The 23,945-nt window shown below is 41.2% G+C and overlaps 1 protein-coding gene across 4 annotated transcripts in view; it reads right to left on the reverse strand.

The window, feature by feature from the left end:
* Nucleotides 1-18,451, reverse strand: part of LOC110535990 (dedicator of cytokinesis protein 5) — a 32,439-nt gene extending 13,988 nt beyond the window's left edge. For 3 of the 4 annotated variants that reach the window (XR_005034678.2, XM_021621427.3, XM_021621426.3), the window contains exons 1-18: nt 18,211-18,451; nt 6,259-6,342; nt 5,925-5,965; nt 5,783-5,838; nt 5,602-5,698; nt 5,294-5,442; nt 5,047-5,182; nt 4,781-4,938; nt 4,441-4,522; nt 4,027-4,156; nt 3,145-3,217; nt 2,613-2,755; nt 2,253-2,378; nt 1,994-2,118; nt 1,661-1,759; nt 1,347-1,419; nt 1,103-1,206; nt 90-270 (exon numbers count right to left, since the gene is read on the reverse strand). Coding sequence is in view for 3 of the 4 variants with exons in the window: in XM_021621427.3 (XP_021477102.3) it covers nt 90-270; nt 1,103-1,206; nt 1,347-1,419; nt 1,661-1,759; nt 1,994-2,118; nt 2,253-2,378; nt 2,613-2,755; nt 3,145-3,217; nt 4,027-4,156; nt 4,441-4,522; nt 4,781-4,938; nt 5,047-5,182; nt 5,294-5,442; nt 5,602-5,698; nt 5,783-5,838; nt 5,925-5,965; nt 6,259-6,342; nt 18,211-18,253 (1,900 nt within the window). In the remaining variant the exon portion in view is untranslated. Of the gene's footprint in view, nt 1-89; nt 271-1,102; nt 1,207-1,346; nt 1,420-1,660; nt 1,760-1,993; nt 2,119-2,252; nt 2,379-2,612; nt 2,756-3,144; nt 3,218-4,026; nt 4,157-4,440; nt 4,523-4,780; nt 4,939-5,046; nt 5,183-5,293; nt 5,443-5,601; nt 5,699-5,782; nt 5,839-5,924; nt 5,966-6,258; nt 6,343-18,210 lie in introns of those variants that run through there. The other variant, XM_090190569.1, reaches the window with a different exon arrangement.
* Nucleotides 18,452-23,945: the final 5,494 nt, after the last annotated feature.

Consider the following 23,945-nt stretch of genomic DNA (forward strand, 5'->3'; position numbering starts at 1 on the left):
GATTTGTATTTGATACTTAAGATGTTGTTTCATATCCATTTCCTCCATGGTGCTTATAGATTAGAGATGATTGTGTCCTACAACAGTACCATTCTGGGTGAGTTTAGTGGAGCAGGTGAGAGTGCCAATCTGGAAGCTGTCCTTGGTGAGTGGGATGACTCCTGAATGGTTAAAGGTTTTCCCTGTCTGCCTCTCCTTCTCCTCCACTTCAGCCCAGGAGCCTGGCAGAGTCAGGTATGTTTTTGCATCCTCAGACTTCTTTGCGTCAACCTAAGAGAAAAATATATATATAATACTAAAACATATTCATTGATATGCAATTTGATATTCATTGACCAGGGAGCTTTTTATTTTATATAAAATATAATTACTTCACCATTTAATCGATAATGAAAAATAATCCCTACAGGGAAAGAAAGATCTCCAACTGTAGTCAAATGTATCAGAACCTTCTGGTTCCACCAAGATGTCTACATCATACAGGGTCTGTGACAGTTAGGGTTGCAACGCTACTGGTAATTTACCAATGTTACTGAAATCTTTATAGGGAAGGGGGGGTACCTAGTCAGTTGCACAACTGAATGCCTTCAACTGAAATGTGTCTTCCACATTTAACCCAACCCCTCTGAATCAGAGAGGTGCGGGGGCTGCCTTAATCGACATCCACATCATGGTCGCCCGGGCAGCACTTGTTGTTAGGGTTAACTGCCTTGCTCAAGGGCAGAACGGCAGAGGGCCACCTTGCCAGCTCGAGGATTCGAACCATCGACCTTTCGGTTACTGGCCCAACGCTCTTAATATATCAGGCTGAAACCCTCATATTAAACACCAATGGTATTTAAATTTAATTTTAAGTTTAAATTTAGGCGAATGTTTTACAGCTTTGCCTTTATATATTTTTTATATAATCTTATTTAATTATTTCATATGTGATAAGGCCACAAGAGGGCCAGAGACAATTACAGACACCTGTGATAATTTGAAGTAACCAAAAGGGCCACTGTCTTGTGATAGATTACATCAAATCCTTGAAAGATACCAAAACAATATACCCTCTCTTAACAACCCTAGTGACAGTAACAGACTGGTGTGCTGGTCCCACCTTGTAGACGATGAGGTCATGTCTGCCGTCTCTCAGCGTGGTTCCGTCTCCTTTCATCAGGCGGACGAACGCCATGCCAAACGGCTTCTCTGATTTGTCTCTAGCTAAAGGAAACACAGTCGTGTCAGTGGGGACCCAATCAACCAACTCTGAGGAACACATTTATACTCATGCTGACCAGCTCCCAGAGGGTTAGGGCAGGCTGCCCGGCTGTCGAGTGTTTTTAGAAATGTGAGGCACTCACAGTCCTGAGATGATCTGTGTCGAAACATCACCCTGAGATGACAGCGACCCACATCTTCAATAGGAATAGTCACCTTGTAGGGGGAGAAGAAAAGGATGAGGAGAGGAGTGTATCATGACAAGATTATAGACAGAGAAAGTCATATCTGGTGTCTGTCTAGCATTTTGTATGCGTGAAACAATCCTTGCCAATATCTCCTCTAAAGGTTTTATTGTTATAGAGCCAAATTGATTTGGAAAAGTAATTGCTGAACTTGAGCCACCATGAGGAGAGTCCTGACAGAAACACCTGGGATGCTGGTAAGTGAACTGTACCTTGACTGTTTCATTCCAGCTTGGCTGCTTGACCTGGTAGTAAATTACAGACTTGTACTCTGTGATCCCATCATATCCAGCTCCAGGAAATATTGCTTTCTATTCAAGGGGATGGAATGAGCTTCAGTCAAACATAGGATACTTTTTTTTGCAGATAAGAACATTTTATACATCCCATGTAAACATTAATTGGTGTCATTTTATAACAAACCCTGAACTGCAATGTTGTCTTACAGTCAACCAACCTACATGACCGACATGCAATACTTGAGGTCAAAATTGTTAAAGAAAGAAAGGTGGAAGCACGTATAAATGTTAGGACGGCACCCTTACCTCCATGAGATTGCCATCGTTATCTAGAACACTCAACATCACCTCAACATTTTTGGGTGACGTTTTTTTACCACGGTCAAACTCCCCCTGCAGCAAGGTGACATAGATATCGTTCCTCACATACCCTAGAGGAGAATTAGTTGGTTAATACTAAACAAGGATCTATTGCCTGTCACTGCTGTAAAGGCAGCTACAAAGTATGCAACCCATTGTTTCAGACAATTCAGCTACAAAAGATGAAAATGTAAACTTATGGCACCTGGGAGGATGATCTCAGGGAAGCCCATCTTTCTGACGATGGCGGTGGTGCGATCAACAAAGTGAGGGTAGTCCTTCCTGACCTGGGACAGGTCACCAGGAAGCAGCTTCAGTGTCACAAACAGTCCTGAGAACCCAACAGGGCCCGTCAATGAAGACAAAGTTAGTAAGACAGACAGTAACAGAATGTTCAGAATCGATTCACACAACCTGTAAAGGTCCTATTTAGAACCATGACCCACATTTCAAAAGCCCCTTCTGAGTTATATTCCTTTGTATTTCATATTCTGTTCTACTCTGCTATATTCTGGGCAAACTGGTGAGTTGTTGCCACATCATGTCAGTGAGGGTCTCTCTTTACCCTGGCCCTTGTGGTTGACCTCCCGGGTGTTAATGACTTTGTTGAAGACGGCGGTGAGAGGCTCGTTCTCTCCAATGACCCGGGATGGGAGGAGAGGAGAAATGATGAGCTGCCTCTGACGGATGTAGGTCTCCATAGCTATCCTGAGAGAAATGGGAAGGAATAGGAGGGGGAGAAATAGATTGTAAAGGTGGGACTGACACGTGGATTGATCACAAAACATAAAGCAACGAAAAGCATATTAAGATACTGGAGGTGAAAATCCACAAAATATAAAAGTGCATGTGACCAAGAATGAATGGTAAACAGTCTCCAGTAGCATTTTTGTTAACACTGTACAACAAACTTAGACTTGATCTACAGTATGGTATAGCAATAGAAAGCATAATGCTGTATCCTAACAGAGTTCAAGCCATTTGTCATTTGACTATAATGGTATAAGAGCAGGTTGATTTCAAATGGACTGGGGAGTGGGGACCACTAACACAGGGTGAAAATGAGCAGAGGCTGTTGGAGATTTTAAAACACTCACTGCTGAAAGGGGATGAAATGCTGCTTCTCCTCATCGTCTGCTTTTCCATGGGCGATATCTGTGATGTCCATCACTGTGGACAGAGACGATGACGTTGTGAATGCTGTGGTGATAGGGGGCCATGGCTAATATAATAAGCTGATATCAATTCAATTATCTAGTTATTGCCACTGCTGCTGCTAGCATGGCCTCACTTTAATATCTTTGGTATTTGATTTCCCAGCTCGAGCTATTTTACAGCAGAGGTCTTTCACTCTGATTAAGTAAACTACAGAGTAGAGCCACAATGTAGTTTGTGTTTGAAAACTAGTTATATGGCCCTCACACACCTGTTGCAATGTACCAGAGAAGCAATGAGAACAAGAGAATTCCACAAAAACAGCATAGGTAGGATTCCAGCAGGCCGGTCTGCGTGACATTGAGCTTTGTGTTGCAATAGATGGTTCAGTCGGCATTCCTCTTTCTCTCAAAATGTGTCATTTCTTAGGAAATAGCTGAGGGAAATGAGAGCGCTCTATTGTTCCCAATGATTCTGGGTTCAGTCCATTTGTTGTGACACCCGAGGAAACCATTTCTCATCCAACACAGAAATGTAATCCTTCACTCAAAACAAAGAGGGCTGTTAAAAACTTTTGGCGAGGCACACAACCTGGAAGTGTTTTAGGGGTCAGGAAGGTAAGCAGGTGCAGGTGTGCTTAGGGTGTGTCTGGCTTTTATCAAGGACAGGGATTCCTACTGTAACTTTTTATTTAGGCTGTCAATTTACCCATTCATTCAAACTCAGAGTATGGGAAGTGTTCTGATCTCAGATTAATTGAATTCCATTGAATTTAATGTGAATGTGAGCAAACAAATATAGTGAAGCATTAATAGACATCTCACCAGCCACACCAAATGGTCTCCTTAACCCTCCAGTGTGTTTCTTGCCCTCCTTGAGCTCCATGCTGCCCACTCTGATAATCTGACAGACGAGGAAGAGACGTGGCCTAATCAGGTCACTGCTGCTCAGATCCTGACCAGATTGGAGGAGAGAATTTTAATGCAAAGATAAGAACTACATAATGCAAGTACAATTAAAGTTTCTTGGCAGAAAATATTCAATATCTTATGCAAATCTGCTTACATAAAGCTTAATGTGAGCAGTTCAGAGCCTGTCTGAGGAAATAAATGGCATGGCATAGCATGCCCCATCCAAGGACTGTCACTGCCCATCTGTCAGGCTACATGGCTACTAGTTTATTACATTTACAACAGAGAAAAAAGACAGAAAGTAGAAGGGAGGGTTTCATCTGTTACCGTGAAAAGGGCAGGCAGGTTGTTGAGTTTCTCAATCTCTTTGGGCATGCCCATGCTGTCCCAGCGCACCAGGAAGTTCTCACTGCAGACATAAACAAATCAGGAATCCCAACTCACTTACCTCACTATAGCCACTCTGTAACAACCCTTTTTCGGTGTTTGACAAGATACACAAATATATCAAAAGGGTGATATAATGTTATGCAATATCTGCATATATGTGACATGGAATACACATGATTACGGGATAAAAACTTCTTTATGGTGTCAGAAAATGGTATTGGTAGTGATGTTATCTGGTTTACTATAATGCAATGAATTGAATACATTGATATCTGACCTGATGAACTCAGACTGGTCAGGGTCATAGAGTGACATAAGCAGCTCTGCATCCTCCCCGATGTTACACACAAAGTTCTTGAGGTTCACGAAGAGACTGTAGGTGTGCACCGTGCTGAACAGGGACTGGCGCCTCATCTCCAGGTTCTGCAGACGGGTCTACAGAGGAGCACAGACACTATATGAGCGAACACACAATGCACTGGCAGGGCAACCAGTATTAGTCAGAGAGACAAATGAGAGAGAAAAACACCAGCTAGCCCATGCCTTCTCCTCCTGTATTCTGTCATCTATACTGCGGGATGCACTCTCAAAGGCCCTGAACAGACTGACTGTGCTGGTGCAGTCCGGGTCCAGAGTGTTCCCCGCGTCATCTCGCACCACCAAGTCCAAACCCAGAATCCTGTACAGAAAGAATCCCATATAGTTTTAGACAGATTTACAAGGGCATATTCTTAGCACAATGACTTTACAAGCACGTTTATGTCACAGTGGAATGGAGTACAATTCATACCGGTTTCCATAATCAATCTTAGCTGTGACTTTCTTCCTGAGCTCCACAAGGTCATCCTTGGGTAATGTTCCTGACACTATCTGAGATCGATACTCGATGAGGCTGTAGGCCATCTGCTGTACGCCCCTGAAGAGAGTGGTCTTGTTGTTCTGTCAAACAAACAGTTATATTCATCATCACAGCCACCCAGACTTACATAATCACACTTTTCCAAACAGAGTGAATGTCAGAGTTGGATAACAGTATAAGGGTAATGTGAATAAAATGCAAGTAGGGAGATTGATAAGAAACTAATATTTACCACGTACCACATACAGCTTGTACCATATTTGTGCCCATTCCCTCAGAGTGGCACCGAGTTCCAGTACCAGTGGTAGGTCTCCTGGGATAACTATTTCCTGTTGGCTGAAGGGGGAAGGAAAGAAATAACCAGATATCCCAAATACAATGCATGTCTAATAACATGACATGAAATGAGTGACACCTTACCCTGTCCCTTCAACTTTCGCCTCCTTCAGGTGGATGTACGAGGCTGGGAAAATGCCCTGTGAGATGAAACATAAACCTCTTCTTCAAACTATTTTCTCATTTCAATGAAACACTATGAACGGATGTACGGTTGTTGCCATACCTTCCGTGATTTGTCCCGTAATGTGTACCCTCTGTACCAGCCTGGGGAGATTAGAGATTGATAGATGGAAATAGAGACATGACAGAGATATAGGGATAAATACAATAGATAAGATAAGATTGATGAGAAGAGGGCAAACTCGATCCAGATGCTGATATTGACTGTTCCATCTTTCAAGAGCATTTCATTAAACATCGCTGATAATTTTCCATGCATGTCTGGTATTGAGCACAGCCTTGGTTCAATGTTTTACAAAGTTCCAGAGTGTTGCAAACTGTTCCTTAACGTGTAACAGCTTGTTGTATGTGAGTGAGGCTAGACTGTTCATGCTCACCTTCAAATGTCTCAAGTATATGTACAGTGTCTCCCACCTGGAGAGACAGCTCCTGCTCGCCTCTGGAGTCGTAATTATAAATTGCTGAGAGAATTGACAGGCGGGGGCGAAAAGAGAGACAGTCTTACTACGTGAACCAACATACAAACACAAAATGACAATCCCCAGCAAGCTCAAGATAAAGGAAGTGGAGACAGAAAAATGATATGAAGAGCCAAGAAAAGCTTATAGACTTTGGCCTTTTCCCAAGTCATATCTGATAAAAGGTACATGGGTAGTCGGGTATGTCTTGTGCTGTGAAAAACCATGCTTGAATTAGAGTAAACTTTTTTTATGCATTGAAAGAATTTACAGGTGCATTCTCATGGTGCATGTGAAATTCTGTGTTGGCTGTATACTGGAAACGCAGTTAATACAAGCATTTCGCTACACTCGCATTAACATCTGCTAACCATGTGTATGTGACAAATAAAATTTGATTTGATTTGATTTAATAAAAGGGCCCTCAATTGCTTTGAACTTCATTTTACTCTAAATGATATCCTAATAAATGTACACTACCGGTCAAACGTTTTAGAACACCTTTCATTCAAGGATTTTTCTTTATTTTTATTTTTTTTTACTATTTTCTACATTGTAGAATAACAGTGAAGACATCACAACTATGAAATAACACACATGGAATCATGTAGAAACCAAAAAAAGTGTTAAACAAATCAAAATATATTTTATATTTGAGATTCTTCAAATAGCCACCCTTTGCCTTGATGACAGCTTTGCACACTCTCGTCATTCTCTCAACCAGCTTCACCTGCAATGATTTTCCAACAGTCTTGAAGGAGTTCCCACATATGCTGAGCACTTGTTGGTTGCTTTTCCTTCACTCTGCAGTCCGACTCATCCCAAACCATCTCAATTGGTTGAGATCGGGGGATTTTGGAGGCCAGGTAATCTGATGCAGCACTCCATCATTCTCATTCTTGGTCAAATAGCCCTTACACAGCCTGGAGGTGTGTTGGGTCATTGTCCTGTTAAAAAACAAATGATAGTCCCACTAAGTGCAAACCAGATGGGATAGCGTATCACTGCAGAATGCTGTGGTAGCCATGCTGGTTAAGTATGCCTCGAATTCTAATGAAATCACAGACAGTGTCACCAGCAAAGAACCCCCACACCAAAACACCTCCTCCTCCATGCTTCACAGTGGGAAATAAACATGCGGAGATCATCCATTCACCCACACTGCATCTCACAAAGACATGGCGGTTGGAACCAAAAATCTTCAATTTGGACTCCAAATGACAAATTTCCACTGGTCCATTGCTCGTGTTTCTTGACCCAAGCAAGTATCTTCTTAGTATTGGAGTCCTTTAGCAGTGGTTTCTTTGCAGCGATTCGGCCATGATGGCCTGATTCACAGTCTCCTCTGAACAGTTGATGTTGAGATGTCTGTTACTTGAACTCTGTGAAGCATTTATTTGGGCTGCAATTTCTGAGGCTGGTAACTCTAATGAACTTATCCTCTGCAGTAGAGATAACTCTGGGTCTTCCTTTCCTGTGGCGGTCCTCATGAGAGACAGTTTCATAAGAGCTTGATGGTTTTTCCGACTGCACTTGAAGAACCTTTCAAAGTTCCTGAAATATTCCGAATTTACTGACCTTCATGTCTTGAAGTAATGATGGACTGTTGTTTATCTTTGCTTATTTGAGCTGTTCTCGCCATAATACAGTATTTTACCATATAGGGCTATATTCTGTATCCGCCACCACCTTGTCACAACACAACTGATTGGCTCAAACACATTAAGAAGGAAAGAAATTCCACAAATGTACTTTTAAGAAGGCACACCTGTTAATTGAAATGCATTCCAGGTGACTACCTCATGAAGATGGTTGAGAGAATGCCAAGAGTGTGCAAAGATGCCATCAAGGCAAAGGGTGGCTACTTTGAAGAATCTCAAATATAAAATATATTTTGATTTGTTTAACACTTTTTTGGTTTCTACATGATTCCATATGTATTATTTCATAGTGTTGATGTTTTCACTATTAATCTACAATGTAGAAATTAGTAAGAATAAAGAAAAAACCTTGAATGAGTCGGTTTTCAAAACCTTTTGACTGGTAGTGTACAGTATGTGCATGTATTCATGATTAGGATTTTAGGACTCAACCTGAGCTCACGTTTTAAATAAAGAGATGATTAACATTATTCCTGTTCTTTTTCATTCCTTGAGGCTGTGTGTTGGGTGGAGTAAGTGGAATTTTTCCCCTGCAGGTTTATTACAACATCCACACTGAGGGAGGTGGCGTGAGAGGAGGGGCTTGACATCATGTATTATTTATTTCTAAATCACAAAGGAGACTTACGGTTAAAGGTCACTTTATACAGGGCATATTGCAGCCAACTGGGTCAGCAGAGTGCCCTGCCCTCTATTCTCCTCAGTTTGTTAACTTAAGTATCTTCCTGGAGACGGTTCCCTCTTCCTCCTCTTTTCCGAAGGACACGAGTGGGAGACAAATCACAAAGCACAGTATGCTCTCTTGCTCTCCCGCTGACTCTCTCTCCGCGCACACACACTTCCTTGTCATGACTTGCAGACACACTTTCAAAGCCTAGTACTCGGCATTATCTACCCTCTATAACAGGAACAATGTGAGGAGCTCTGTCCTGACTTGCATGGTGATAATCCTTGTTGCCGGAGGCTAGATCTCACTGCACGCTTCAACTGGCTCAGCTCATCACACCTCTGAATACCTCACAACTGAACATCAGTATCCTTTTCTTTCCTTAAGCATCCTTCCCTTCCCATAAGTATCCTTCCCATTTAATTGTTTGCAGTTCCCTTTCAAATCAAATCAAATTGTATTGGTCACATACATGTGTTTAGCAGATGTTATTGCTGGTGTAGCAAAATGCTTGTGTTTCTAGCTCCAACAGTGCAGTAACATCTAACAAGTAATATCTAACAATTGCACAACAATACACAAAAATCTAAAGTAAAGGAATTAAGAATGTATAAAATATTTGGATGAGCAATGTCAGAGTCGGCATAGATTAAGATAGAAAGTTTTCATCACTGCTCTTTGTTCTGTGAGAACTAATGTAATATGTAGATCTGGAACAGTTATATATCCACTATGATGATCTTTATCTTCTATGATCTTTTGAAAGACCTTGTACAAATACCGCTTTTTTTCATAATGCAGTTGTACAGTGATAATGCAGTGGTACAACTAACCTAATATCAACGAACAATAAGGATCCAGACTAGATCATCAACAAGACAAGAAAAAACATCCACCTGGCTGTGTATGGCTTCTTCAACATTGAGATTATTTGAGATCGCTCATCACCATTACATAGGCCAATACAAATTAGATTGGATAGGCCTTAGTCATGTTGTAGCAGAGAGTGGTGCCATTAAGGCCTATTGAGGATGTAAATAATATAATTCAGCATAGCATCAAACCTCATCAAAACATTTCCTTACTCGTAGTTCAAGTGGAACTGACAGCGTTTTAACTACTTTGTAGATAACAAACAGACAATCATAATATCAGTAAAAAAAGATACAATTCCCAGTTTATGCTACAAAACCAACTTTATAAGAGGTTTTAAAAACGGGTTCTATTTGACTCAACATTCCATGTACACTAAGGCAATGTTGGTAGAACGGATTGATGCAGTTCAATGCATTATTAATATAATTCATCACTACATTTCTTGGTAGTCCAAAAAAATATTGCCATCTGGTTGTAAGTCACAGCTGGCCTGGTACATTGTTTGCTGCCTCCATTCCCTATGCACTGATTCAGTTTCAATGACTCAATATTTTGGACAAAAACGGACGAATGTAACTAAACCTGTGAATGTCAATAGAATCAAACTAACATGAGCAAATATCACAAGTCAGTCATAACGTGGCTAATAGGCTAGCGTATCTATTTATGTAGAAAGCTAAAAACAAGGAGCCTTACGTTAGCTAGCCAACTGCTAGGAGGAGTGGGTGAGTGACTAAGTTTATCCCCTCGTTTTTCGGTGGCTATACACGGCTAGAGATGCAGGTGTCAATTGGTTAGCTAGCAAGAACTTGAAAGACTTATCCAGCTAGCATCTCTCTGCGTACGCAAATTCACTGACTATCTACTCTGATTTCAGAGCACTCTCATCAGTGTGCCAGAGCGTAGAATAACTGGAATAACTGATGAATTTACGAACGCACAACACTTGCTGAATATGACCGGTGTCAGTAAATGTAGGCAAAAAAGTAATAGTTAGTCACGATCGCTCTAGATAACATGTAAACAGCCTAACCAGCTCTGCTAGGGCGAGTAAAATAGTCTTGTGTCTGGAAGTAGCTAGCCAACTACAGCCAGTTAGCAGTTTATTTAATTTTTATGGCTGTTTGATAAATAGGACTAATGGTCCCAAAAGTAAGAGAACTTCCTTGGTATTGACATATTTGCAGAAATCCATCCAGGTGTATGTTGTAGCTTTTGGGAATGTGTTCTAATGATCTAAATTCGTGCTGTTGTAACTGCCTGTAAGCACACAGTCCAGTTCAAAGTGAATGATGGCAGGTCTGTGTGGTAAATGGCTTGTTTGCATAAAGGCCTACTCTAGCTCTGGTTGGCTATGGTGCACGGGTCTGAGTAGACTCCGGTCCTGAATGAGACAGATGGGCTTTTTTCGGTTTTATTTACGCTTTCCCTCTATAGAATTTTCACAAATGCTTTAGTATACGTAATTCCCAGACGTTCTAAGAATTTATGAAAAGTAAAAATTACCATATCTAAGTGCTGGCTTGTCAGAAAATGTTTTTAAAAGTGTCATTCTTCCTGGGGGTGTATATAAACAGACTTGAATAACATTTCATGTTGCTAAAATGCTGTCAGTTCCACTTTAAAACTCCCTCTGCCAACTCAGAAACAATAGCAAAGAAAAAATACCAAAGAAATGACATCTCCCTCTGGTCATGCAGAGTGACACCAACTTGACATCGTTCTGTCTGTGTCCAGAGAAATGCCTGGCAACAGCAGAGATCTGCCCGTGGTTAAAAATCACGCCAAGCATGTTGTGATGCAGCACTACTGTTACCTCTAAGCGCTACTGTCTGTGCCTCAGCACTGCTCACCAGTGCAGCTCCTTCACACTGTTTTGCAGCTCAACCTGTGACATCCCTGGCTGAGGTTACATATAAACACACACACAGACAGCCTCTTGTCAAAATCCTACCGGCTCTCTATAATCTGACCAAATCAGATTGAAATGCATGTCAGGAAATTCAAATGGCATTTTATTTATGTAAATAATCCTTAAAGATCATGTTAAATATTGGATGCTCTATATAGACGATTGCCTTATCATCTGGACAGGTTCCAAAATTAAATTAATATCTTAACTACAATTACTCTAGAGTACAATCAATTTCCTTCATTATGGAAAATAACATTAACTCTTTACATTTCTTAGATGTACTTGTTTAAGGGACAATCTCTAAGTACTACAGTTCACAGAAAACCTACAGATAAAAATATTATATTGACAGCTGATAGTTATCACCCTCTTCCCCCAAAAAGAGGTTTACCAGTAAGCCAAAGTCATAGACTGAGTCGCATTTGTGACACAGAGGAAGAATATGACAGACAATCAAATTCTCTCCTTGAGTATTTTCGTTTGAGAGGTTATCCCGATACCTGGCTTGATTAAGCTAAAAAACAAGTTAAAAGCTTGAACAGAAGCCAGTTACTTAACAAATTCCAACAAAAACTAAATAAACTGTTTTCTGTAAACGATATACTTACTTTCGATGATAGCCATAATGGCATCAAGTCTATTGTCAAGAAACACTGGCACATATTATCATCAGACTCATATTTAAATTCTGCCTTCCAGAATCCACCTTTATTCAATTATAAACGATCAAGACATCTATCAAACATATTGATTTGATCAGATGTGGTCAGAGAGAGAAAAGAGGCCTTCATAAAATGATGTTTCCCCTGTAGAGCTTGTACCTCTTGTAGCACCATAAGGAAATGTTCTAATTTAGTATGCCCTCAGACTTGAGATAAAATCATGTAGAACTTGCACTACTAAAATGAGTTATTTATATGTTACAGTGTTCTTGTAATAAGATTTATATTGGAAAAACATCCCGGACCTTGAAAGTACATCTTGTAGAACATAAATCCACTATTAGACGTCAAGATATCATCTCGCCAGGTGCAAGACACTTCATAGAACAAAATCATTCCATTAAAGAATTGCGTTTCTGTGGGATCTAAAAAGTTAATCCACCACGTAGAAGAGGTGACTATGACAACAAATTACTCTAAAAGAGAAGCCATGTGAATATATAAATTAAAATCTATTTTTCCACACGGTTTAAACAAAGAATTCGATTTCACCTCCTTCCTAAAAGCCACATTCAGACTGTTATAGAAGAACACTGTCCGTATCAGATTTTAAGTGTTGTTTATGAGTTGGCCCCACATATTTATGAACGGCTTTGCCTGATGTCCTTTGTGGTGGACTATCTCATTAATTGATATAATGTATTTTGGTGAGCGGAAACCTGGGGCGATTGATTTGTGAGTTGCCTTTCGTGCACCCTCCCGTACCCTATAATTCTGTATTTCTTTGTGACTAATTTATATACAGGTAGACCAGAAAAGCCACATCCCTGATTGGTAGATGAGTGACAACCCTGATTAGAAGCACTGCTGCCCATCTGCTGTTCTTTACAAATGCTGTTTAGACATTTTTTTGTTGTACCGACACACTGAAGAAGGCTGGAAAGCCAAAACGTCTGTGTACACTATCCCTGATGCAGTGAAAATAATTTTAAAAATTGAATAATAACGTAAGCTTTATGCAACATCTTTTTGAGCGCAAACCCATTATACCTCTTTGTTTGTATGAAATGCATGTGTGCTCTGATGAGTGATGATAGTGCATTTATATCAATAAATTGTCAATCTTTTCATTTTATAGCAATGACATCCTCTACACTATCACTGGCATCTTGACGATTACACATTGGTCGACTACATTTGAAATACATTGTATCACAGACATTAGGCTAGTCCATAAGTGAGGGGTATGTCTTATTTTCAAACATTACTAGGGTTTAGCAGCAATTGACACACAACAAGCTTCATGGATGTTCTGATTGTATCAGCATTACACAAACATAACTAAAAGGTAGTGTCTGTTTCAAACGGTATCTACCCGAATAAGAACAAACCAATACACAGTTGCATGGAGTCATCTGTCATATTCAAAATGGGGGGAAAATGTAGTGGAACAGCAACAATACCAAGTATGACTTCAGTCCCTTTTTGACAATGACATGTCTGTGGTCTTTACCAAACATAGCAAAAGATGAACAAGAACTTGAACACAACATTCCACAGAGGTATGCTAGCTACTTTGGGGGTTGGCAAGCTAAGTCAAGGGCATTCCTTACTAGAATATTGTTTTTTTTTAGAATGATGCCAATATCCATGTTCAAACAAAGTTGAAACCCAAATTAGTGTCAGAACAAAATTAACATTCTGTACATGAGACCTAGATCATTCTATGAGATTGTGGTTATTTTCTGTCCTGCTAAATTCAGAAATCTGTAGGCCTATTATATTTACACATCTCAATGTTTTGTAAACAATGAAGGCAAAACAACCTCATGAAATCGTGATTAATTTCCACGTAACTTTTTTTAATTTATTTTTTATCTATGAATGGTGTTATTGCTTGATACAGTGATATCAACCAAATAACAATGGTGCAAGACTCTGTTCAGGATGAGTGTTAATATTTCCTGTAGGCTGGATCGAGTTGTTGCTGTTGTGATTATATTATATCATTTTTAAATTGTGTAATGTTGATTGCAAGATGGCGCCGACAGACGTGGCAGCTTTGCTTCTAGCTCCTATGCAACTTTGCAGTATTTTGTTTTTGTGTGTGTTATTTCTTACACTATTAGCCCAGAACGTTTTGTGTGTTATTACATACAGCCAAAATAACTTTCGGATATCAGAGCAGCGTTAACTCACCAGCACAATGACCAGGAATATGACTTTCCCAAATTTGATATTTTGTTCTCACCCCCTAGGGCAATTTAACTTATCCCAGAGGCTGCTCCAAGACGCCACTGGCGGAAAAGAGGTATTCGGAGTGGACTTCTAGTCCGACTCAGGAGGCGTGCACACCATCCACTGCTTCAGAGTATATTACTCGCTAATGTTCAGTCTCTGGACAATAAAGTAGACAAACTCAGGGCGGGGATCTCCTTCCAGAGAGACATCAGGGACTGTAACGTACTCTGTTTCACGGAATCATGGCTCTCTCTGGATATACTGTCCCCGTCCATACAGCCAGCTGTGTTCTTAGTACATCGCACAGACAGGAATAAAGATCTTTCCTGGAAGAAGAAGGGCGGTGTGATTGTGATAACGTATAGAAACTCAAGTGCTTTTGTTCACCCGACATAGAATATCTCACAATCAAATGCAGACCATATTACCTCCCAAGATAATTATTTTCGGTTACAGTCACAGCCGTGTATATTCCCCCTCAAGCCGATACCACGATGGCCCTCAAGGAACTACACTGGACTATATGCAACTGAAAACCACATATCCTGGAAACCACATATGAGGCAACATTTATTGTAGCTGGGGATTTTAACAAAACAAATTAGAGGAAAACGCTACCGAAGTTCTATCAACACATTGACTGTAGTTCTCACACAGGGAAAACACTTAACCACTGCTATTCTCTCTTCCGGGATGCCTACAAGGCCCTCCCCCACCCTCCCTTTGGCAGATCACAACTTAATTTTGCTCCTCCCTTCCTATAGGCAGAAACTCAAACAGGTAGTACCTGTGCTAAGGTCTATTCAACGCTGGTCTGACCAATCGGAATTCATGCTTCAAGATTGTTTTGATCACGCGGACTGGGGTAGCCTCGGATAATAACATTGATGTATACACAGACACGGTGACTGAGTTCACCAGGAAGTGTATTGATGGATATTGTTCCCACCGTGAATATTAAAACCTCCCCAAACCAGAAACCGTGGATAGACGGCAGCATTCACGCTAAACTGAAAGCGCGAACCACCGCATTTAACCATGGCAAGGTGATTGGGAATATGGTTGAATACAAACAGTGTAGTTATTCCCTCTGTAAGGCAATCAAACAGGCAAACTGTCAGTACAGAGACAAAGTGGAGTTGCAATTCAACAGCTCAGACACGAGATGTATGTGAGAGGGTCTACAGATAATCACAGATTACAAAGGGAAAACCAGCCACATCACTGACACCAACGTCTTGCTCCCAGACAAACTAAACACTTTCTTTGGCCGCTTGAGGATAACGCAGTGCCATCGACGCGGCCCGCTCCCAAGGACTGTGGGTTCTCCTTCTCCGTGGCCGACGTGAGTAAGACATTTAAACGTGTTAACCCTCGCAAGGCTGCCGGCCCAGATGGCATCCCTAGCTGCTTCCTCAGAGCACGTGCAGACCAGCTGGCTGGAGTGTTTACAGGCATATTCAATCTCTCCCTATCCCAGTCTGCTGTCCCCACATGCTTCAAGAGACCCACCATTGTTCCTGTACCCAAGAAAGCTAAGGTAACTGAGCTAAATGACTATCACCCCGTAGCACTCACTTCTGTCATCATGAAGTGCTTTGAGGCTAGTTAAGGATCATATCACCTCTACTTTACCTGACACCCTATACCCACTTCAACTTGTTTACTGCCCCAATAGATCCACAGACAATGCAATCGCCATTGCACTGCACACTGCCTTATCCCACCTGGACAAGAGGAATACCTATGTAAGAATGCTGTTCATTGACTATAGCTCAGCCTTCAACACCATAGTACCCTCCAAGCTCATCATTAAGCTTGAGCCCTGGGTCTAAACCCCACCCTGTGCAACTGGGTCCTGGACTTCCTGATGGGCCGCCCCCAGGTGGTGAAGGTAGGACACAACACCTCCACTTCACTGATCCTCAACACAGGGGCCCCTTAAGGGTGGGTACTCAGCCCCCTCCTGTACTCCCTGTTCACCCATGACTGTGTGGCCACACTCAATCATCAAGTTTGCAGACGACACAACCATAGTAGACTTGATTACCAACAATGACGAGACAGCCTACAGGGAGGAGGTGAGGGCCCTTGCGGAGTGGTGCCAGGAAAATAACCTCTCCCTCAACGTCAACAAAACGAAGGAGCTGATCGTGGACTTCAGCAAAAAGCAGAGTGAGCACGCCCCTATCCACATCGATGGGACAGCAGTGGAGAAAGTGGAAAGCGTCAAGTTCCTCAGCGTACACATCACAGACAAACTGAAATGGTCCACACAGACAGTGTGGTGAAGAAGGCGCAATAGCGCCTCTTCAACCGCAGGAGGCTGAAGAAATGTGGCTTGGCCCCTAAGACCCTCACAAACTTTTACAGATGCATAATTGAGAGCATCCTGGTAAGGCAACAGCACCGCCAACAACCGCAGGACTCTCCAGAGGGTGCTGCGGTCTGCACAACACATCACCGGGGGCACACTGCCTGCCCTCCAGGACACCTACAGCCCCCGATGTCACAGGAAGGCCAAAAAAATCATCAAGGACAACCACCCGAGCCACAGCCTGTTCACCCCGTTATCAACCGGAAGGCGAGGTCAGTACAGGTGCATTAAATCTGGGACCGAGAGACTGAAAAGCAGCTTCTATCTCAAGGCCATCAGACGAATAAATAGCCATCACCAGCCGGCTACCACCCGGTTACTCAACCCTGCACCTGAGAGGCTGCTGCCCTGTATACATTGACATAATAATGTTTACATAATGCTTTACTCATTTCATATGTATATACTGTATTATATTCTACTGTATTTTAGTCGATGCCACTCCGACATTGCTCATCCTAATATTTATATATTTCTTAATTCCATGATTTTACTTTTTGATATGTGTATTGTTAGATATTACTGCAGTATTGGAGCTAGGAACACAAGAAATTCGCTACACCCGCAATAACATCTGATAAATATGTGTATGCGATCAATACAATTTGATTTGATCGCTGCTGCCTTCATGGCAAGAGGTGCGTTTCCACAAAACTTTCTTGTACGTTCGTGAACACAGACTTTATTGAGGTACGTGTGGGTGGGTGTGGCTTGAAACAATGAGTGACGTTTTTAAAGGGCAGTGGCCATGCTGATACCGTTCCCCAACCAACCCCTCCTCGTTTTCCAACTGGTCGTACATTACAGCACCGTTTATGTTCAATTGAACGATCCAGAACGTAAAAACGCACTGAACGCAGCCCTGTTCTCGCTTGCAAAAGAGACCATCTGAATGGACTTTTACTGGTTAAATACAAAAACAACAGGTACCCAATTGCGATATTATAGGCCTACTGACGTCATCATACTCTCTGAAATGGTTCCCCATTAGTTTTGATTTACCTTGAGGGCGTGTATTCACATAACGTTCCACACAGCATGCCTAAACTAAAGTGACTCATGTAGGCTATGCGCCTAGGTTGTTTTCATGATATATGATAGGCTAAAATCACAATGTCTTACACATTTCCAACTATAGGCTTACATGTATGCTTCAGTATATGGACAGCAATAAAGTTTCAGCACGACGTGTAGCAAGGCTCATTTTCGAATCAAACCACTCGAACCACGGATTGTTACTGTATGGACGTAGAGAGCACACCCTGACCAAACGTATTCACATCGAATCAACATTCACTTTCTTTCAGGGATTCCTAAGCTACATGTGTGACAGTCAAAGTAGCTTAACTTCGCCTTTTCCTAAAGATTCCTAGCTACATAACTTCCAAGTTTAATTGCCTTGGCCAACTAGTAAATAGACTGTGTGAATTACAACCCAATTGTAAACAAGACGACATAGTTGTCGAACTTACCAACGCCATATTTCTCTTTTTTAGTTGGAATCCAGCGGGTCATTGCGGTAAAATGATAAATAAATAAATAGATGAACTGCTGTGCGGGTGGGACACTTCTCGTCCTGAACACTACAGTTTCGCCATCATGACTTCAAAAGGGGGGAGGGGAGAAAACTAGGGCTATGCAATTGAACCCAGCAGCAAGCGTTGCCGCGCCTCGTTGCGTAGGCTAAAGATCACTCAATTGAACAAATGTGGCAAATGTAACATAACGACAATGTAACAATAGAACCAAACTTCAAATAAGTAATTAGAGAAACTCACTTACACTACACCGTGTATAGTGTACATTAGGATACCATACCTTTCGCCATGAGAGTCCATTGTGCAAAATAAAACTGGGCACATTACTGAGATAAGGTATGATAGCCACAATCAGAAGTAAGTATAAAACATTTTTCGTTGTCGGAGCAACATTTTTGTCACGAGATAAAGTTAGACTGACATGAGAGAGCAATGGTCTGTAACAATGCAGAGGTACCATGCAGACACTGAGTGTACTATAATATAGGTCAGCCAGAGGCGGCCTATGGGCCAAAACTGGACTGCAAGGAATTTGGAATGTTATTATTATTATTTTTTAAATCACCAGGACATCTGTTAAAAATGTGTTTAGTTTAGGAAGTCTTTTCCCTAGTATTCCCACGATAAAAATAATATGTGATCATGTCTCAATGTAATCAAGGTATGAAATTATTGTTATTTTCAAATGCAATCTATTTTTGGGCTTAGTTGTGGTCAATTTGCAGTGTAAAAAAATATTATAATTATGTTTCAGTCCGCTCAAACAAAAATCATCCGGCAGACGCTCTTATCCCGAGTGATTTACAGGAACAATTTAGGGTTCAGTGCATTGCTCAAGGGCACATTGACAGCGTTTTAACCCAGTTGGCTTGGGGATTCAAAACAGCAACCTTTCGGTTACTGGCCCAACACTCTTAAACCCTAGACTACCTTCCTCCCTGATATAGAGCATATTCTGGTGACTTAAAAAAAAAAAAAAATACAATAGGCCTAACGTTACCTACCATATGTTATTTGATTCAAATGATTTTTACTTTTTGGATTTTAAGTGATTCAACCATTGACTGCTTTGTTTCCTCAAGGTCAGGAATGTAAGGAATCGACCTGTTGTCAACGACGTAGGCCTCAGTGGACACTGTCAGAGGATGTGCGCGTGTGTGTGTGTTATGTAACATGAGGAAAATTATTGCAGTAGCCTACTTGATCATCAGCAGGTGCACACAGTGTTTGTATTTTAGAGGATGAGTCTGTCTGGGATTACCATTCATGCATTTATCTGTGTAAGTTTGCATCAATACGTGCATTGATTGTGATATTTTATTTATGAATGGGCCCCAGCCTCCCCGTAAGACAATGGGCCCCACCCTCCCCCTCCTCACCGATGCAGCTGTTTAGTGGATCCGGCCTGTTATTCTACTTAGCCTTTTGTCTTCACATAATGTGTTGCTGATAGCACCGCACAACCAAATGTTGCTGTCAATAACCATTAGCCATCCATTTGCATAGTTTTCCCCCTTGACAGCTTGATTTAGCTCTCACTATTTTTATGGTGATTTCTCTGTGCGTTTTGCTCTGTCATTGTTCTCATGTAAATTTCACACGGGTTCGGCCAGGACAATTGCTATGACATTTTTTGCATTATACAGTATTTGGTTTCTGCTAACCATCACAAAATATATCTTGATTTGATTCTGCAAAATGTCATATCCCCCATCGAAACAGTAGGGTAACTGCAGAGGGCGTTAGTAGTCAGCCCTCAAAAGTAGATTCTCCCAAAACTGATTGGTGGTAGAGAAATTATTGGTACAGTTTTGGTATACATTTGCATAGCACTTACAACTGCTATCCATGTTTGTGGCATGCACAATACAAAGAATTTGCAAAAATAAGTCACAACAAAATAAAAATAATCTTAAACAATAATTGGGTGTTAAGAGAAGGTTTACTGTAGCTACAATTCATTTAAGTTAGTTTTACAAATCTAATGCATATAAACATTTTAACATGTAACTACACAAATCAGATACAGATAAGGTACCTACAATGTAATTACACTGTACACACTGTACCGTCTACCATGTAAATATATAGGTATTAGGGACAGTTATTGTATATTAGTACAGCATTTAGGTTTATTTATGTTGGGGAATGTTGTTCTCTTTGAATGACTTGCTCATTGTCTGCTTCATCTACAGGTGCAGGATCATAATTTAATCACCTCATTGTTGCAGGAAATGTTCTGCACAGCGGGAAAATGCAAACTTGTACTGCATTCAAGATTTAAAAAGGCTTCTAAAATGTGTCATTTTCTCTTTAAAATTTCAGACTTGATTTGCCCTAACTAAACATGTATCAACCCCTTCAAAAAATTACTATGAATTCTAATCCACACAATAATTCACATTTCCAGTTACTGAAGGATTATTTCCCTGTTTTGAGAAACTGGTCAAATTAAGATCCTACACCTGTAAGTGATTCAAAGATTGGACCACTTACTTGGGTATATATTGAGCGGTTTATGTACTTAAATGCTTTTGAATAATTTGACACGGTTTTGTTTGATCCGAGCATTTTTGTGATTTGTGTATTCTTAGGTTTATGATTCAGTGTAGGCCTTACTTTGCATGGAGTAAAGATCTCTAGTCATATTCAGGTTTACACTTTTGCCATGTTATAACCTTCCACAAATATAATCTCAAGCACAAATGGATTACTTTAATGTATTAATATATTTAAAAAATCATTTGACATAGAGACCAGTCAAATGAAAAGGAATTCTGCAAGCTGTGAATAAGGAACACAATATTGCCATCATGTGACAGACTTTTGTTATTACAACATAACTTTTCTTGAATGGCAAAACAACAACTCAGGAAGTGGTATACAACTACTATCAAACACCATAGAGAATCATAAAGGACTCTTCATTGTATCGGTTCTGCTATGGCATATGTGAGCGCACTGACAGCGCCATTGAGGCCATTTCTATTTTTAAGTAGTACATTTTCTTCTACAACTTCTATTTTTAATTTTATTTATTTCACCTTTATTGAACCAGGTAGGTAGATACTGGGGTGCAAAGGAGCAAAATAAACAAATACATACAGTTTGGGGATGAGGTAGATTGGGTGGGCTATTTACAGGTGCAGTGATCTGTGAGCTGCTCTGACAGCTGGTGCTTAAAGCTAGTGAGGGAGGTAAGAGTCTCCAGCTTCAGAGGCCACGGAAGGAGAGTTGTATGGCATTGAAGCTCATCTGGAGGTTAGTTAACACAGTGTCCAACGAAGGGCCAGAGGTATACAGAATGGTGTCGTCTGCGTAATGGTGGATCAAAGAATCACCAGCAGCAAGAGCAACATCATTGATGTATACAGAGAAGAGAGTCGGCCCAAGAATTGAACCCTGTGGCACCCCCATAGAGACTGCCAGAGGTCCGGACATCAGGCCCTCCGATTTGACATACTGAACTCTATCAGAGAAGTAGTTGGTGAACCAAGCGAGACAATCATTTGAGAAACCAAGGCTATTGAGTCTGCCAATAAGAATGTTGTGATTGACAGAGTTGAAAGCCTTAGCCAGTTTGATGAATATACGACTGCACAGTAATGTCTCTTTTCGATGGCGGTTATGACATCTTTTAGAACCTTGAGCGTGGCTGAGGTGCACCCATGACCAGCTCTGAAACCAGATTGCATAGCGGAGAAGGTACAGTGAGATTCTAAATGGTTGGTAATCTGTTTGTTAACTTGGCTTTCAAAGACCTTAGATAGGCAGGGTAGAATAGATATAGGTCTGTAGCAGTTTGGGTCTAGAGTGTCTCTCCCTTTGAAGAGGGGGATGACTGCGGCAGCTTTCCAATCTATGTGAATCTCAGACGATAGGAAAGAGAGGTTGAACAGGCTAGTAATAGGGGTTCCAACGATTTCAGCAGATAATTTTAGAATGAGAGGGTCCAGATTGTCTAGCCCGGGTGATTTGTAGGAGCCCAGATTTTGCAGCTCTTTCAGAACATCAGCTATCTGGATTTGGGTGAAGGAGAAGTGGGGTAGGGTTAGCCAGGTGGAAAGCATGGCCAGCCATAGAGAAATTGTTGACATTCTCAATTATTGTGGATTTATCGGTAGTGTCAGTGTTTCCTAGCCTCAGTGCAGTGGGCAGCGGGGAAAAGGTGTTCTTATTCTCCATGGACTTCGCAGTATCCCAGAACCTTTTTGAGTTTGTGCTACAGGATGCAAATTTCTGTTTGAAAAAGCTAGCCTTAGCTTTCCTAACTGCCTGTGTATATTTGTTCCTAAGTTCCCTGAAAAGTTGCATATCACGGGGGCTATTCGATGCTAATGCAGAACGCCACAGGATGTTTTTGTGCTGGTCAAGGGCAGCCAGGTCTGGAGTGAACTAAGGGCTATATCTATTCCTGGTTTAAAAAATAAAAAATAAAGCATTCTTATTTAAGATGGTGAGGAAGGCGCCTTTAAAGAATAACCAGGCATCCTCTACTGACGGGATGAGGTCAATGTCATTCCAGGATACCCGGGCCAGCTCGATTAGAAAGGCCTGCTCGCTGAAGTGTTTTAGGGATCGTTTGACAGTGATGAGGGGTGGTCGTTTGACCGCAGACCCATTACGGATGCAGGCAATGAGGCAGTGATTGCTGAGATCTTGGTTGAAAACAGCAGAGGTGTATTTAGAGGGCGAGTTAGTTAGGATGAAATATATGAGGGTGCCCGTGTTTACTGATTTGGGGTTGCACCTGGTAGGTTCATTGATAATTTGTGTGAGATTGAGGGCATCAAGCTTAGATTGTAGGATGGCCGGGGTGTTAAGCATGTCCCAGTTTAGGTCACCTAGCAGCACGAGCTCAGAAGATAGATGGGGGGCAATCAATTCACATATGGTGTCCAGGGCACAGCTGAGGGCAGAGGGTGGTCTATAGCAAGCGGCAACGGTTGATGAGTTGATATGAGTTGATAAACAAACTGAAAGGGTGAATACTGCCACCTGCAGTGTACTGTTTGAAAAGGTATAAAGCCAAGTTTGGCGATTTCCTGCCACCTGCAGTTATGGAATGTTTACTCACAAGTATAATTCATTGGCTGATCCCTCCTGATGACCTGGATGCTTTTGGGCACTAGAGTCCTCTATCAATCTCTATGTAAAACACCTTCTATTTAGAGAACATTCCTGTGCTTGAGTCATGGTATTATTAGGGGATATTCCTAAAATCTCAATAATGCTGATGAGAGACAGATTTAGGCTCAAGAGACCATTGTGTAGGATTGTTTCATGAACAGTCTACCACCTCAGGTGCAAGCTTTATGTAAGCATTATATAAGCATAACATCTCAGTTTGGTGTCGATAGGGTCGATGAATCAGTCAAGCAGACTGGCATGTGTGTCTTGTCCTCCCTTCAGTCAGGCTCATCCTGTTCTCACCTAATGCTCTAGTTAGATGAGATTGCATCATACACTCCTAGAGAGAAAGCATGACTATGAGCAGAGATAAATAGTACTCAAATATTGGTGTTTTCATATTCAGTCTACCAAATGGATTAATGGTTATTTTGAGAAAAAGTCAACTGTTGTCCTACTACAGTATGTCTTAAGCAGCATGTTTTCCCTTCTCTTTCCATGTCAGAGGCCCAACCGCAAGATGTGCTGGGATGTAAAGG

Source organism: Oncorhynchus mykiss, chromosome 11, assembly GCF_057628025.1.
Source record: "Oncorhynchus mykiss isolate SJ-2025 chromosome 11, ASM5762802v1, whole genome shotgun sequence".
NCBI classification, from domain to species: Eukaryota; Metazoa; Chordata; class Actinopteri; order Salmoniformes; family Salmonidae; genus Oncorhynchus; species Oncorhynchus mykiss.